The 15,612-nt window shown below is 45.4% G+C and overlaps 1 protein-coding gene across 1 annotated transcript in view; it reads right to left on the bottom strand.

The window, feature by feature from the left end:
* Positions 1 to 15,612, bottom strand: part of PSMD6 (proteasome 26S subunit, non-ATPase 6) — an 18,571-nt gene extending 2,959 nt beyond the window's left edge. Inside the window, exons 1-6 of the mRNA XM_086367051.1 lie at positions 15,404 to 15,612; positions 14,550 to 14,755; positions 11,735 to 11,880; positions 11,258 to 11,477; positions 11,041 to 11,149; positions 675 to 843 (exon numbers count right to left, since the gene is read on the bottom strand). Coding sequence (XP_086223177.1) covers positions 675 to 843; positions 11,041 to 11,149; positions 11,258 to 11,477; positions 11,735 to 11,880; positions 14,550 to 14,755; positions 15,404 to 15,548 — 995 coding nt within the window. The 5' untranslated portion in view covers positions 15,549 to 15,612. The remainder of the gene's footprint in view (positions 1 to 674; positions 844 to 11,040; positions 11,150 to 11,257; positions 11,478 to 11,734; positions 11,881 to 14,549; positions 14,756 to 15,403) is intronic.

Genomic DNA, 15,612 nt, shown 5'->3' with positions numbered 1-15,612 from the left:
TCACGAGATGCCACGTGGACAGCTCCCCCTCTGAATATCTACTTCGCCCTGGTTCCCCGCCCCCGTCCCCTTGGTGTGCGAAGACACACCCTGTTACTTACCCGCAGGCTGAACGTCCTCCAGCAGCTCCCAGGGCACCGGGATGACGTAAAGTCCCAGCTCCCCACCCCAGGCCCCGCACACCTATCCACCTGCCCGCCTCCCACCAGGCTGCAGCTGTGCATCTCTCTGCACCAACTGATTATCGCTGCAGACTCACTTCTATCTGAAATGACACACACGTTTTTGTGCATACTTGCCAACTCTCCCCAAAACTAGAATGAAACTCCATGAAAACAGACCTGGAATAATGCCAACCATACAGTAAGGGCTTAGTACCTATTTATCTGATGAACCTTTGAATCGAAGGCTCAAAGTCTTTGATTTTTAGCAACCAAAAAATTGAAGGCATTCTCACAAGAGCTAGGACCTAACGTGAAATGTAAGACAGTGAGCTAAGAGTCACTACTGTCGTAGCAGAGTGGATCTCCAAGGCGTAACAGAGACCACTTTGCTACCACAGCACCAAAGCAGAAACACACAAGGAGAAAGTGTGCGAGTGGAGACAGTGTACAAGTTTACACATTCAAAGGTATAACTGTAGAGTAAATTAACACGATGCTGTTCAGACTTACTGATCAATGAACTCCACGCCAACACCAAAAGCTTCTGCCATATAGCCCAGGGTTAATGACCTGTACGATTCCAGCAGCTGGCTGTACGCATGAATTCGCATTTCTCTTACGTAGTATCGATAATGAGGCGCAAAAAGCCAGTCCTTTTTCATTTCCTGTTCCACAATAGCTGCAATGAATAAGATGACAAATTATAACAACCTCCCTTTGGATAAACTGGTAAACTAGAAGGCGGATTTATAACATGATAAAAATTACTAGCCTTGATCTATAAAGTGTACATAGAATATTAATGAGCAATCCACAGAAGTACAATCATTTTCCTGAATAATAGTACCTATCACCATTCTAAGTAATGAGCATGTGGTGGGAAACCACAAGATAAGGTCTCTGCTGCCACAGCAACTCAGTTTCCAAGGGGAAGAAGAGAGAAATGAACAAACAAGGCAGCCTCCCAGAATAACAACAAGCTCCATGAAAATAAAACTTGAATAGTGACCGAAGACTTAGAGCAACACAGATGCAGCAGGCAGAGCCCGGCTCAGCCCTGGAACAGAGAGGAGGGCGGGTTCAGAGGGTAGCAGGGGGACAGCTATGCAGACAGGGAAGGTGAGCAAGGAGTCTAGCGTATACTTATTTCTGGCTAGAATAGATAAAAATCCTTGGAGAATTTCTCCTTTTTTGAGTTTTTGGGTGGGGTGGGGAGAGATTCAAACGTTACACTTTGGCGAGGTGGAGATGGATTCTCCTACTAATATCCAGGTTGAAGATCCCAAGGCCTGAGTCTGGTGCTCGCTGGCAGGTTTGGGGCTGGAGACTCACGTTTGGAAATCCCTGCCATCCATGTGTACTTGATAACAGAATACAGGTAGAGGGAAGGGCAATGACAGCGCCCAGGCCAGTTAGCCACTGAAAGGCCTAACAAAGGATGAGGCACAGCCGGAGAAAATACAGAATTCAATACACTGACGTACTAAGGTGCTGAAGAAAGGTTAACTGGCAGTTCCAAGGAGGTCCGCCTATTAGATCTGCCGCTACGTATACAGTGTCCAACGCATGCTGCTGCTAAGTCGCTTCAGTCGTGTCCAACTCTGTGCAACCCCACAGACGGCAGCCCACCAGGCTCCCCCGCCCTGGGATTCTCCAGGCAAGAACACTGGAGTGGGTTGCCATTTCCTTCTCCCACGCATGACAGACACTTAAAAATACTTACTGACCCAATGCCCAGCTATATGTACGGAGACATGAAGAAATACTCGTTATATTTTAGGGAAAAAGGTACTTAAAAATCCTAAAAAGCTACTTAGAAACCTGTGTGTAAAATACACCTACGTATATTTAATGGTGCTTCGTGCCTGTGTGTCTGGACACAAATGCCCTTGGAACCTGAGCTCAGCGGTTGCCTCAAGAGAAAGAGCCCAGGCAAGCCAAGGATAGAGCGCCTCTTTCTTCTTTATGTGATACATTAGAAAATTTTCCACATATACAGAAAACCTCAGGGTTTTGGGGTGACTGCTACTTTCCAATTTTCCAAGTATGTAATGAACAGAAGTTCTGGGAAGATATATAACTATCTTAAAATGATTCTGGAACAATTCTGTGTAATTTGTAATATGAATTTGGACATTAAGACTTTCTCACCTCGGTTTATTTGTAAACTTCTGAAAACTAGGTTTTACCTAGAAAAGGATGTTACTTCCTCTTTCAAGTAAAATATTTCAAAGTACACAGTCTATGAATACTTAGCAAAGCAAAAAAGCTTATTACAAAGCCAAATAAATGCTACATATCTCACTACACAGGAGCAGATGGTAAATGATACAAATGGTAACTTGTCAAAAGATTCACCTGCCTGTCCTTTGCGTTTAAAATGCCTGGGAAATGGAGGGCGGTCCCAGGCCTGGCCCCGCCGTCCCAGGGGTGCCCAAGGGCCGCTCTGCCTGCACCCCGCCTGCAGGTTGAGTAGGCAGCAGACTGTGACACACACGCATCGAAATGCTACTCGGCAGGAAAACACAATGAGCCACTGCAAAGAAATGGCAGTAACATGGGCTTTAGTGCAAGAAACGTACTGGGCGCACCACGGGGCTAGTAGTCGGCAGCATGGTGCTGACAGACAGGTCAACGGACCACGAAAGCAAGTCCAGAAATAAACAGACACCTATGCCCAGTTAATCTATGACAAAGGAGGCGAGAACATACAATGGAGAAAAGACCGTCTCTTCAATAAGTGCTGCTGGACAGCTCCGTGTGACAGGATGAAACTGGAACCTTCCCTAACACCACACACGAAAATAAACTTAAAATGGATCAAAGACCTAAATGTAGGAAAACAGAACACTCTCTGACATAAATCACAGCAATGTCTTTTTTGATGACCTCCTAGAGTAAAAAATACACAGGAGTTAATTAAAAGCTCCTTCACCTCAAGAAACCACAGAATGAAAAGACAACCCATAGAATGGGAGACATTTGCAAACAAAGCAACCTACAAGGAGTTAATCTCCACAGCACACAAACAGCTCTTGCAGCCCTCGGTCAAAAACCAAACCACCCAACCACAAAACGGGCGGGATTTCCCTGGTGGTCCACGGCTAAGCCTCTGTGCTCCCAATGTAGGGGCAAGCCTTTGACCCCTGGTCGGAGAAGATCCCACATGCCTAGCAGCTAAAAAAGAAAAAATGGGGGCAGAAGATCTAAATAGACATTTCTCAGGGGAAGAAATACAGATGGCCACGAGGCACAAGAAACATCGGTAATTATCAGAGAAATGCAATCAGAACTACAATAAGGCATCACCTCACCATGATCTGAATGGCCATCATCAAAATGTCTACAATAAATGCTGAAGAGGGTGTGGAGGGAAGGGAACCTTTTTACACTGTTGGTGGGAATGTAAACTAGCAACAGCCACTATGGAGCAGGATATGGGCTTCACTGAAAAACTAAACAGAGAACTACCACATAATCCAGCAGTTCCCCTCGTGGGCATATATATATGTGGAGAAAGCCATAATCGGAAAAGATATATGCACCCCAATGCTCACAGCAGCACTTTACAACAGGCAGGACAGGGAAGCAACCTGTCAGCAGAGGAACAGATACATATGAGTACATACACATAATGGAATGTTCCTTCAGCCACAAAAAAGAATGAACTCATGCCTTCACCAGCAACGTGGATGGACCTGGAGATGATCACACTAAGTGAAGGAAGTCAGAGGGACAAAAAGCCTATGATATCACTTATGGGTAGAATATCAAAGTCCATACAAAGGACCTCATTCACAAAACACAAAGACGCACACACTTTGATAACTAGGACAAACTTCTGGTTACCAAAGGGGAAAGGTGTGTTGGGGGAGAGGAGGCATACATTAGGAGGCTGGGGTTTACACACACACACAGTAATATATTACATGTATTTTACAAACAGATAACTGACAAGGACCTACTGTATAAGAGAACTCAACACTGTAATAACTAGACAGGAGAAGAATCTGAAGAAGCATACACATATGTATCATGTAACTGAATCAGTTTGCTTCATACCAAAAACACCACTGGGTAAATCAACTCTACTCCAGCACACAAAAAGTACTTAAATTTAAAAAGAAAAGAGATGTCCACGGTATTACCTGCAGGCCTGGGTGACCCGGGATGCGGTCACATTCCTGGAGCCTGAGCAGCCTGTTGCCAAGGCAGCGCTGGGGTGGAGCTGAGGGAATGGGGGAGACGTGCCTGCAATGGAGTCCCCCTCCCCTGGACCCTCAGTGCCTGGTCCCCTGTGAATGGGACCCCAATCTCCAGATCTAGGGGGGGCCCTCCGAGAGCTCAGTCAAGCCTAGAACACCCAGATTACGGTCGAGCCGCCGGGTAGGAAGAGCTTTGACCTGTCACCTGGTCTCCAAGTGTCCCAGTGGTGAGGCTCCCACCAGCAGCTTCCCTCCTTGGAGTTGCCCTACCCAAGTACTACAGCACCCTCAGGAGCACAGTTCACAGAGGTCTTGGGATTTTGGGGAGTACAGGAGAAGGGGGAAAAAGTCAAAAGACCCGAGCCCTGGCACATTCCACTCTAATCTACAACCCCGGAACACAACTTTCTCTAGGGCTCCGATTGCCCAAGAAACTGGAGGGGGGCATGGAGGACCGCTGCCGCCTTGTGGACGTTTCCTGTAACAACAACCTGAAAACCGGTTAACAGATACCAAGGGACGCTTTCATGCAAAGACCGGCACAATCAAAGGCAGAAACGGTATGGACCTAACATAAGCAGAAGACATTAAGAAGAGGCGGCAAGAATATACAGAAGAACTATACAAAAAGATCTTAATGACCCAGATAACCACGATAGTGAGATCACTCACCTAGAACCAGACGTCCTAGAGTGTGAAGTCAAGTGGGCCTTTAGGAAGCATCACTATGAACAGACTAGTGGAGGTGATGGAATTCCAACTGAGCTATTTCAAATCCTACAAGATGATGCTGTCAAAGTGCTACACTGAATACGCCAGCAAATTTGGAAAACTTAACAGTGGCCACAGGACTGGAAAAGGTCAGTTTTCATTCCAATCCCAAAGAGAGGCAATGCCAAAGAATGCTCCAACTACCGCACAGTTGTACTCATCTCACACGCTAGCAAGGTAATGCTCAAAATCCTTCAAAGTAGGTTTCAGCAGTATGTGAACTGAGAACTTTCAGATGCACAAGCTGAGTTTAGAAAAGGCAGAGGAACCAGAGATCAAATTGCCAACATTCACTGGATCATAGAGAAAGTAAGGGAATTCCAGAAAAACATCTACTTCTGCTTCACTGACTATGCTAAAGTCTTTGACTGTGTGGATCACAACAAACTGCAGAACATTCTTAAAGAGATGGGAATACCAGACCACCTTAGCTGTCTCCTGAGAAACCTGTATGCAAATCAAGAACAAACAGTTAGAACCTTACATGGAATGACTGACTTGTTCAAAACTGGGAAAGGAGTATGACAAGGCTGTACACTGTCACCTGTTTATTTAACTTACATGCAGAGTACATCATGCAAAATGCCGCGCCGGATCAACCACCAGCAGGACCAAGATATCCAGGAGAAATATAAACGACTTCAGATATGCAGATGGTACCACTCTAATGGCAGAAAGTAAAGAGGAAGTAAAAAGCCTCCTGATAAGGGTGAAACAGCAGAGTGACAAAGATGGCTTAAAATTCAACATTTAAAAAAACTACAATGATGGCACTGGGTGCCATCACTTCATGTCAAATAAAAGGGGGAAAAGTGGAAACAGTGACAGACTTTATTTTCTTGGGCTCCAAAATCACTGTGGATGGTGACTGCAGCTATGAAATTAATAGATGCTTGCTCCTTGGAAGGAAAGCTATGACAAACCTATATTAAAAATTACAGACATCACTTTGCCAACAAAGGTGTGTATGATCAAAGATATGCTTTTTCCAGTATTCATGTACGGATGTGAAAGTTGGAACCATAAAGAAGGCTGAGCACCAAAGAATTGATGCTTTAGAACTGTGGTTCTGGAGAAGACTCTTGAGAGTCCTTTGGACAGCAAGATTAAACCAGTCAATCCTAAAGGAAACCAACCCTGAATATTCATTGGAAAGACTAATGTTGAAGCTCCAATACTTTGGCCACCTGATGTGAAGAGCTGACTCATTGGAAAAGACCCTAATACTAGGAAAGACTGAAGACAGGAGAAGGGGGCGACAAAGGAGGAGATGGTTGGATGGAATCACCAACTCAATGGACATGAGTTTGAGCAAGCTCCAGGAGATGGTGATGGACAGGGAAATGTGGTGTGGTACACTCCATGGGGTAGCAAAGAGTCACACATGATTTAGCAACTGAACAACAATATGTAAAATAGGTAATTCACAAGGACCTAATAAATAACACAGGGAACTCTACCTAACGCTCTGTAATAACCTAGATAGGAAAAGAATATGAAGAGGAATACATGTATGTATCTCTGTAACTGAACCAGGTTGCTTAACATCAAAAACAAACACCACTGTGTAAATTATCTCTACTCCAGTATACAATAAAAATAGAATTTAAAAAGAAAACAACAGAAATATCAACAGTATTCCCCTCAGGCCTGGGGACCTGGGCTGCAGTCACACCCCTGAAGCCTGAGCAGCCTTGGGACCCAAGGCTGGACTGGGCTGGGGCTGAGGGAGCTAGGGAGGATGTACCAGCAAATGAGCCCCGACTGGACCCTGAGTGCCTGGTCCCCTGTGGATGGGACCCCAATTTCCAGATCCAGGCGGGCCCTCCTAGAGCTCAACCACGCCTAGTGCACCCCAGAATGGTGGACCCTCTGGGCTGAAAGAGCTCTCAATGTCACCTGGTCTCTAAGTCTCCTGGGGGTGCGGTTCCTACCGCCAGCCTCCTTCCTGAGTTACCCCACCTAAGTACCATAGCACCCTCAGCAGGGCAGGTTGGGGAAGGCTTGAGATTTCTCTTGGGGGGGTGGGGGGTGCAGCATAAGGGGGAAGTCATGAGACCAGAACTGTGGTGCATTGCACTTTTATCAAAAACCCTGGAACACGACTTTTCTCCAGGGCTCTGACTGCCCAAGAAACCCGAGAGGGGCGTGAAGAAGTGCTGCCACCATGTGGACATTTCCCACAACAACACCTGAAAACAAGCCAGAAGGAAAGCCGCTCAGGTGCCTGATTCTCTGCGACCCCATGGACTATACAGTCTATGGAATTCTCCAGGCCAGAATACTGGAGTGGGTAGATGCTGCCTTCTCCAGGGGATCTTCCCAACCCAGGGATCAAACTCAGGTCTCCCACATTGCAGGCTGATTCCTTACCAGCTGAGCCACCTGGCAAGCCCAGCGCATACTGGCAACTCTTCAAATTCACAAGGCCTGCTGGGCTGTAAAGGACACCTGCCCTTTAAGCAATGGCCTAGGGCAGGTAATCAAAAAACAATTCAAAGCATGCTGGACCTTCAACAAGTCAATCTTAAGCGATCAGCTTAAGATAAACGCTGCCTTTCCCCCCCACCCTTTTCTGAAAGCACATGAAAATATGCTCCATATTGCTAATTATTCAAGAAATAATTAGCACCAGTCTGACTGGTCATCATCAAAAAGACAACGAACAGCAGTGTGGGGAAGAAGCATACACGTGTTCGGATGCCAAAGCTGCTCTGCTGTGAACCTGAAACAGTCACATCTTAGTCATCAGTTCAACTCCAAAATCAAGTAAAAAGCTTAAAAAAAAAAAAAAAACGACTACAAACAGTAAATGTGGGAGAGAGCACGGAGAATAGGGAACCTGCCTATGCTTTCGGGGGACAATGGAAACTGCTAACGGTCACCAGAAGGGACACATGGAGGTTCCTTAAAGAAACTAAACACAGGCTGCCCATGACCTGCTCTCACTCCTGGCCTTGAGGTGGAGAAAAGCCTCACTTCAGAAAGACATGTGCACCCAGCATTCACTGCAGCACCATTTACACTAGCAACCAGTCCATCCTAAAGGAGATCAGTCCTGGGTGTTCTTTGGAAGGACTGATGCTGAAGCTGAAACTCCAATACTTTGGCCACCTCATGCGAAGAGTTGACTCATTGGAAAAGACTCTGATGCTGGAAGGGATTGGGGGCAGGAGGAAAAGGGGACGACAGAGGATGAGATGGCTGGATGGCATCACTGACTCGATGGATGTGAGTCTGAGTGAACTCCGGGAGTTGGTGATGGACAGGGAGGCCTGGCATGCTGCGATTCATGGGGTCGCAAAGAGTCGGACACGACTGAGCGACTGAACTGAATTCAACAGGAAGCACCCAAAAGCTCCAGGGAAGATGGATGGCTCAAGCGAGCGTTTCATACATGTACAATGAAGTATGACTCAGCCGAAGAAAAGGATGAGTTAATGTCATTTCCAGCAGCATGCACAGCCCTGGTGATGATCACAGTAAGCGAAGGAAGTCAGACAAAGAACGACAAAAAGCCTATGAGATCACTTACTGGTCTAGTCTACAGACTGATGTACATGAACTCATTTACAAAACAGAAACAGACGCAAGAGACTCAGCATAGACACTTCTGGTTACCAAAGGGAAGGGGGGGTTGGATAAACCAGGAGCTTGGGAAGAACACACACTATTGTAAGACAGTAAACCAACAAGGGCTGCTGGACAGCACGGGCAGCGCTGCTCAGTATTCTGAGATAAGCCGAATGAGCAAAGAATAAACAAAGAATGAATATGTGTGTGTGACTGAGTCACTCTGCTGTGCCGCTGAAACTAATACAACGCTGTAAACCAACTACACTCCAATGAAGTTTTTTTTTTAATTTTTAAATATCTGGGAAATGAGTAAATTTGGTACATATCCCAAGTGTCTCAAATTACAGACACTTTCACGAAGCACTTAATGACACAGACAGGCACTGTGCTCGTGTCAAGATCATTACAAAGAAAAAAAAAGTAAGGTCTGCTCCTAATAACTCTGGGTAGCAGTAGAGAAAAACTGTAATAAAGCATCCCAGAATAATTTGTTTTCAAAACAAGGCATATGTCCAATAAACACATGGAGATATTCAAAACCATCATGTATCACTGCACCCACTAAGATGCCTATAATAAAAAAAAACACACAATTAACATGTATTATGGTGGGGGCTGGGGGGATGGGACTGGGACTCACACGCTGCTGGTGGTAAAACGGCGTAGCTGCTCTAGAGAACAGTCTGGCAATTTCTCAGTTTCTCAAATAGTTACCATATGACCCAGCCATTCCATTACTAGGTATACACCCAGGAGAAAGTATACACTGTGTCCATACGAAAACTTGTATATAAACATTCATTACAACACTGTTTATGATAACGTCCATCACCTGATAAATGGATAAGTAAAACCCTGTCTGCATGCAGCGGTGTGTCACTCAGCTGTAAACTGAATGAAGCTCTGCTCTAGGCTACAGCACAGGTGACAGCAAAAGCATGCTGGCAGAAGGAGCCGAGCACGAGGCTCTGTGTAAACCCATTTATGCGCCATGTCCGAAATAAGCAAATCCATGGAGACAGAAAGACCAGAGGCTGCGAACAGGAAGGGGAGGTGACTGCCGATGGGTACAGAGCATCTTTTGGGTGATGAAGATGTTCTGCAAGCACTGGTGTGGTTGCACACCTTGTCAATAGATGGGGCATGAAATAAGAGCACCAGGAACGCAGACAAAGGGTTTATTAAAAACCTCTTCGGCCAAAGGAATAAGGAGAAAGCTCCACATTTGAGCAGAATACAGACCATGGGATCCATAGCCATAAAAAAGGGAGAAGGGCAATTCCACACTTCCAACTGTGTGGGCCAACATGAGAAGACAGGACCACACAGGTCCTTCCACACCTTCCCTGTTCCCACGCTGCCTAAAAGGGAGTATGAATCCCCATGGGGTTTCCCAGGTGGCTCAGTGGTGAAGAATCCACCTGCCAATGCAGGAGACACAGGTTCGATCCCTGGGTTGGAAAGATCCTGTGGAGGATGAAATTGCAACCTATTCCAGAATTCTTGCCTGAAAAATCCCATGGACAGAAAGAGCCTGGCAGGCTACAGTCCATGGAGTTGCAGAGTCAGATGTGACTGAGCACAGACACGTGAATTCCCACAAGGCAGCCGAACTTTCTAGGCATGGAGAAAGCACGCCATAAGCACTGGGCCAACACCCACTTCGAAAGTAAAAGATCATCATTTGGAATCCTCCTTTCCCAAGTTTTGTAAATGCTGCCTATTTATATTAACCAAATACCTTCCGAAACTTGCAGCAGACAAGAGAATTATCAATGCCAAGTTGTTTTAAGTTTTAGGAAAATCTGGGAAGGAACCCTGGGTTGAACACCACAAACACATTCAACACATTTTCTCAACCAACATCCCTTGAAAATGATTTGCAAATCAGCACAAAGACTCAGCTAATGCACAGCTAACTCAATTGAAAGGAGAGTCAAATTCCCATACATCAGTCGCCAAAACACTCAATGCTTAGAACCACTTGCTCACTCGTGCTCAGGGGTCAGGCATACTTCCTCGGCAGAGAACCAGACAGCTGATCTCTCTAGCTGGTGAGGCCGCAGAACTGTCATGCATTTTTCTGTGTTCTGTTTTGTTAAATAATCCTTAAAAAAATGTAACCATCAATCTTACCTTGTGGACCACACAAAAAGATATTTGATCAGCGTCTAACAAGAATGGACAAAGATTAGGCACACTGACCAAAGAACAACAGCTATCTCTGCACACTGTATTTTTCATATATGTGAAAAATCATCTAAGGTTGTCCACAGACAGAGTGAGGAATAAGATGAAGACAGCCCGAACAACTCTATTCTTACCTAACGACTGGAAGAAAACAGAGTAACGGCATTCGTAGAGTGAAAACAGGTACTGGCGGACGGCCGGCAGGCTGTGCAGCACCTCGAGGATCTCTGCCCCTTTAATCACCTAGGGGTTTTTCAAAGAACAAATGTATGCTTCAATGATTATGGTTTATTTATTCTGGAAAAGCATGGTGTATTCTCTAAACATGAGTATCAAAGACTCAGTCATTACCTTTTCCCTGAGATCCGGTCTTTCTAAGGCAATCATGCTGACATAGACGGTGTAAGTCACAAAGGTTTTATAATCCATGAGTTCATAGGATGTAAATGTTGAAACTGTGTCAAGGAAGAGTTCAGCTGCCTGTTTGAAATCACGAATAGCTACACAATAAAGACCTTGATATACTTTTAGGCGGTTCCTCCGGTCCCAATCTCCTCCTTCCTCTATCAAGCTATAAAATTAAAACAAAAGTCATAATCTGGAAATAAACAGTGCTTTTTGCAAGCTTTGTATTATTATGAAAGAGAGAACAACTTGTCACAACTTAAACCAAAAAGTAATATATAAAGAGAATAGTTTCCTAAATAAGTACATTAATTATTTGACCAAGTGTACTAGTTGGAAACAAAAGAAACAGATTTCTTCCATCAATTTCTTATTCATCGCATCGTAACTTAGAGGGAATATACCCCCACCACTAAAACGTACCTTTTGGCCTTTTCTGTATTTCGAGTGATGAGGTCATTATCCATGTAAAATAAACCAATTCTAAGGAGATAGAACACAATATCCAGTCGGTGACCCAGCGCCACAGTTTTGTCATAGGTCCTGCGAAAGGCTGTCAGAGCACCTTCCTGTCAAGAGAACAAGGCGAACAGGTGAGAAAAGGTTAAATGTTTTGAAAGCTACAGCTGTCTAGGATTTTCTAAGCAAAAAGTGGGAGGAGAGGTAGGCGTGGAGACAGAAGAGTATGGCCATGAGATGGTAACTGTTGAAGCTGGGTGGTTACTATTCTCTCCACGTGTATAAAGTGTAAGAAATACATCAAATGTGTCTAAGCATATACTTATATTCTAGGGGGAAAAAACACATTCATAACTTATTCACCATTGTTTCAGTATTCCTCTTTGTTCTATATATTCAATATTTTTCCTCTAACAATTACAATACGCTACTTTTACTTTCCTGTAAATTATCAATCCTAACAACTAAAGAGTATTAAAAAATTTTACCTTAATCACTTAGAATGCAACTGATTATTTAAATATACAATTCTATCTCAAATCATTGTGGAATAAAATGTTTTCATTGCTTTAAAAATATGAATATGTGGGACTTCCCTGGTGGTCCAGTTAGGATTAGGACTCTGCATTCCCACTGCTGCGGGTATGGGTTCAACCCCCAGCTGAGGAACTAAGATCCCACATGCTGTGTGACGTGGCCAGAAAAACCAAAAACAAAAAAGAAAAAAAGAAGAAAGAAAACGACGTGAGCCTGTGACATCTTGTTGTATGAGAAAATAGGGAAGACCAATGAGATCATGTCAAAAGGACAAAGAAACCATCTTAAAGGAACTTACACTAACAAATCTATAACAAACTGACCACCAAAAATAATAATGACTATAATCAATACAGTACAGTGAGAAATAAAAAGCCACCAAGTTGATTATTTAGTAAATAGAATAAAATATTAAAAACAAAGTAGGGCTTCCCTGGTGGCGCAGTGGGTAAGGATCCACCTGCCAATGCTGGAGACACGGGTTCAATCCCTGGTCTGGGAGGATCCACGTGTGCCACAGGGCAACTAGCCCAGTGCGACACGACTGCTGAGGCGGAGAGCCCTGGAGTCCACGCTCCTCCAGAGAAGCCACCACAACAAGTAGCAGCCCCTGCTCGCTGCAACTCGAGAAAGCCGCACACAGCAGCGAAGATGCAGCACAGCCAACAGAAAATAAAGATCAGACAAAAAACAAACGGAGGAACAAAGAAAACTCCTCATTTTAGAAGAATGCTATTGCATAGACATGGACTATATTATTAGAACACCACCAATGGACAAAATGTGGATTCCAGCGTATCCTTGTTGGAATTCCTCAAGGCCTGAATCAAAAGCTTGACATTTCTCATTCATTCATAATACTGCATCCTGTTCAAACTATACTAGCTATATTTTAAACTGTTCTGTACTTTTCAACTTTTACAATAACCAGATCTTAAATCTATAGTCAGCAGGAAAAAAATAAACTTGTTTTAAATTTAAATCAAATAATAAATAACAGTTCAGATCACTTAACATTTCAGCACTTTGCCAAGGTACTAGTCTAACTCCTGTGCCCCTGGGAACTATCATTATTCCTATTTAATAGCTGAGGAAACTCATCCAGTTAAGTAAATCATGATTACTGAAGCCAGAAACAGAACTCAGGCAATCTGATCCAAGAGTCCACAGTACTCAATTTTTTAAAGTTAATGCCATGTTATCCATTATCTCAACACTTCAGGGTACACTGCTTACAGTCAAGGACATCCAAAGCCCATCCTCTTAACCACTATTATACAACAACTAGGTTAAAAAATTTAAAAGACCCAATACTTGCAGGTGCCCCTCTTACGCCGATAGCATAATTTAGGTTGGCTGCTGGGCTGAAGAACAGTCACAGATACTAAGACAAGGACTGTTTTCTGTCCCTGAGATTTCATCTCCGCGTACACGCTGGAGAGACACAAGCATATATACACAGAGGCACACACAAGCACAGTTTTACAGCAGCAGCTTATCTTAGCAAAAACAGCTGAAAACACCACAGGGGGCCAACCACTGAATAGCTAGATAAAGCACAGCATCACCCTGCTACAACGGACTACTAACCAGCAGTCAACCAGAATGAGCAAGAGCTAAGCACTAACATGGACGGTCGCCCAGACAGAATTTTGAAAGAAAAAGTAAACAGCACAGCATGAGTACACTTCGATACACTTTAAAACAACCCTTTTAAACCAATACTGCCCAATTTCTACAAGTGCCTACACGTGACTACAAGCGTACACTAAGAGAATTAAAAAGATAATCTCTCAGGAGGCAGAAAAAAAGAAAGAGCAAATAAAACTTCAGCATTAACCCTAAGATTTTAGTTTCTTACAAACAGACAATTACTTGCGTAAAGCACTGGTTCTGGGAAGCACCAGAACCAGTGCTTCCCAACCAAGACAAGCTACAAAAATAAACTACGGAAACATCCAAGTTTGGCAACATCAGCAGACGCATGTCCGCACACGCACTTCTCTGAATCACAAGGAGAGATGGGGAAGAATACACACCTGGCTGCTGTCTGGGGGGCCGAGGAGAGAACAGTGTAGCAAGAAAACCATTAACTTTTTCTTCGTTCATTTCTGCACTATTCACTAGTTCAGGTAAGCAGATTACCTGTGCAGTTTTGGGAAGAGGGTACTTAATGTTTAAAATGAGACCCTGAACAGTGCCCACTTCAGGCTACACAGACAGGAGAGACCACCTCACCCACCTTGTCGCCTATCCGGCAGAGGTACTCCGCCTTTGCCATCATCGCGTCTCGGATTTCGCTCTCCCCCAGATTCTTCTCTGCATCCTCCAGCTCCTCATCCAAACGTTTCAACTCGTCTTCGTTCGCCTTCTTCATTTTGTTGAGCAGGTCCACGTCCATCTGCCACTCCAGGGACTTGCACAAGGCTTCGTAATAAGGAGCCATGTCTGAGAGAGAGCAAGAGGGGTGTGACTTAGGCGTGCTTACCTAAGTGCTTAACCCCCATCTTCTTCCTCCCACACAAGCTGTGAGGTCGTCCGCCGGACCCCTGCCCATTAGCAGGAAAGGGCTGGGCACCACGAGGTGCTTGCTACTGGGAGGCCAACATCAGGACCAGGCCTGTCACCGCCGCCCTCTCCTAGGGCCGGGGATAGGGCAACCCTTGGTCTGCCTCTCGGTGGCTGCTGTACTGAGAGAAAGGGCGAGCTTGTTTACAGCCACAAACACCTCAGACCCGTGCACTTAAGGCTATAGCGTCCGCTGCCATCACTACTGGGAAGGGCAAAAGGAACCGATGCCAAGTTTACCCTCCACCGGCAATGCTAACGTCCCCGAGACCAGTCGCTAATGACAATAAGCCCTGTCTCTGGCTCGGTGCTCAACAACTCGGGATCCCCCCAACCTGGTCCCAAGGCGGGAGGCGCACAGAGCAGCACACCACTCTGAAAGCCTGGAGGTGCTGAGAAAATGAAAGCCCCGAGGTGCGGATAAGCCAGGTCTGATCTCGGGGTCCCCGTCGGGGTAAACCCCTCAGGCTGGGGAGCGCGGGGCCGCCCGGGCCTAGGCCGCTGACTCGGCGCTCCCGCGGGCCTCACTGTTATCGCGGACGGCTGCCATCAGCTCGTCGCGGACCGCCGCGTCCCCGCGGTGCTCGGGCAGGCTGAGCAGGAAGCGCAGCTGCGCGATGCGCAGGTCCGGGTTCTTGGGCAGACCCTCCTCTTCCAGGTTCTCCAGCGGCATCGCGGCGGCGACAGCAGCGGTTCCGAACAGACGGCAACTCACAGCCGACAACTCAGCCGAGACC

Source organism: Bos grunniens, chromosome 22 (assembly GCF_055505025.1).
Source record: "Bos grunniens cultivar Pamir isolate PY7600 chromosome 22, Bosgru_T2T1.0, whole genome shotgun sequence".
In the NCBI taxonomy this organism is placed as follows: Eukaryota; Metazoa; Chordata; class Mammalia; order Artiodactyla; family Bovidae; genus Bos; species Bos grunniens.
The sequence above is the reverse complement of the archived record's forward strand: the minus strand, read 5'-3'. Positions and strand labels throughout refer to the sequence as shown.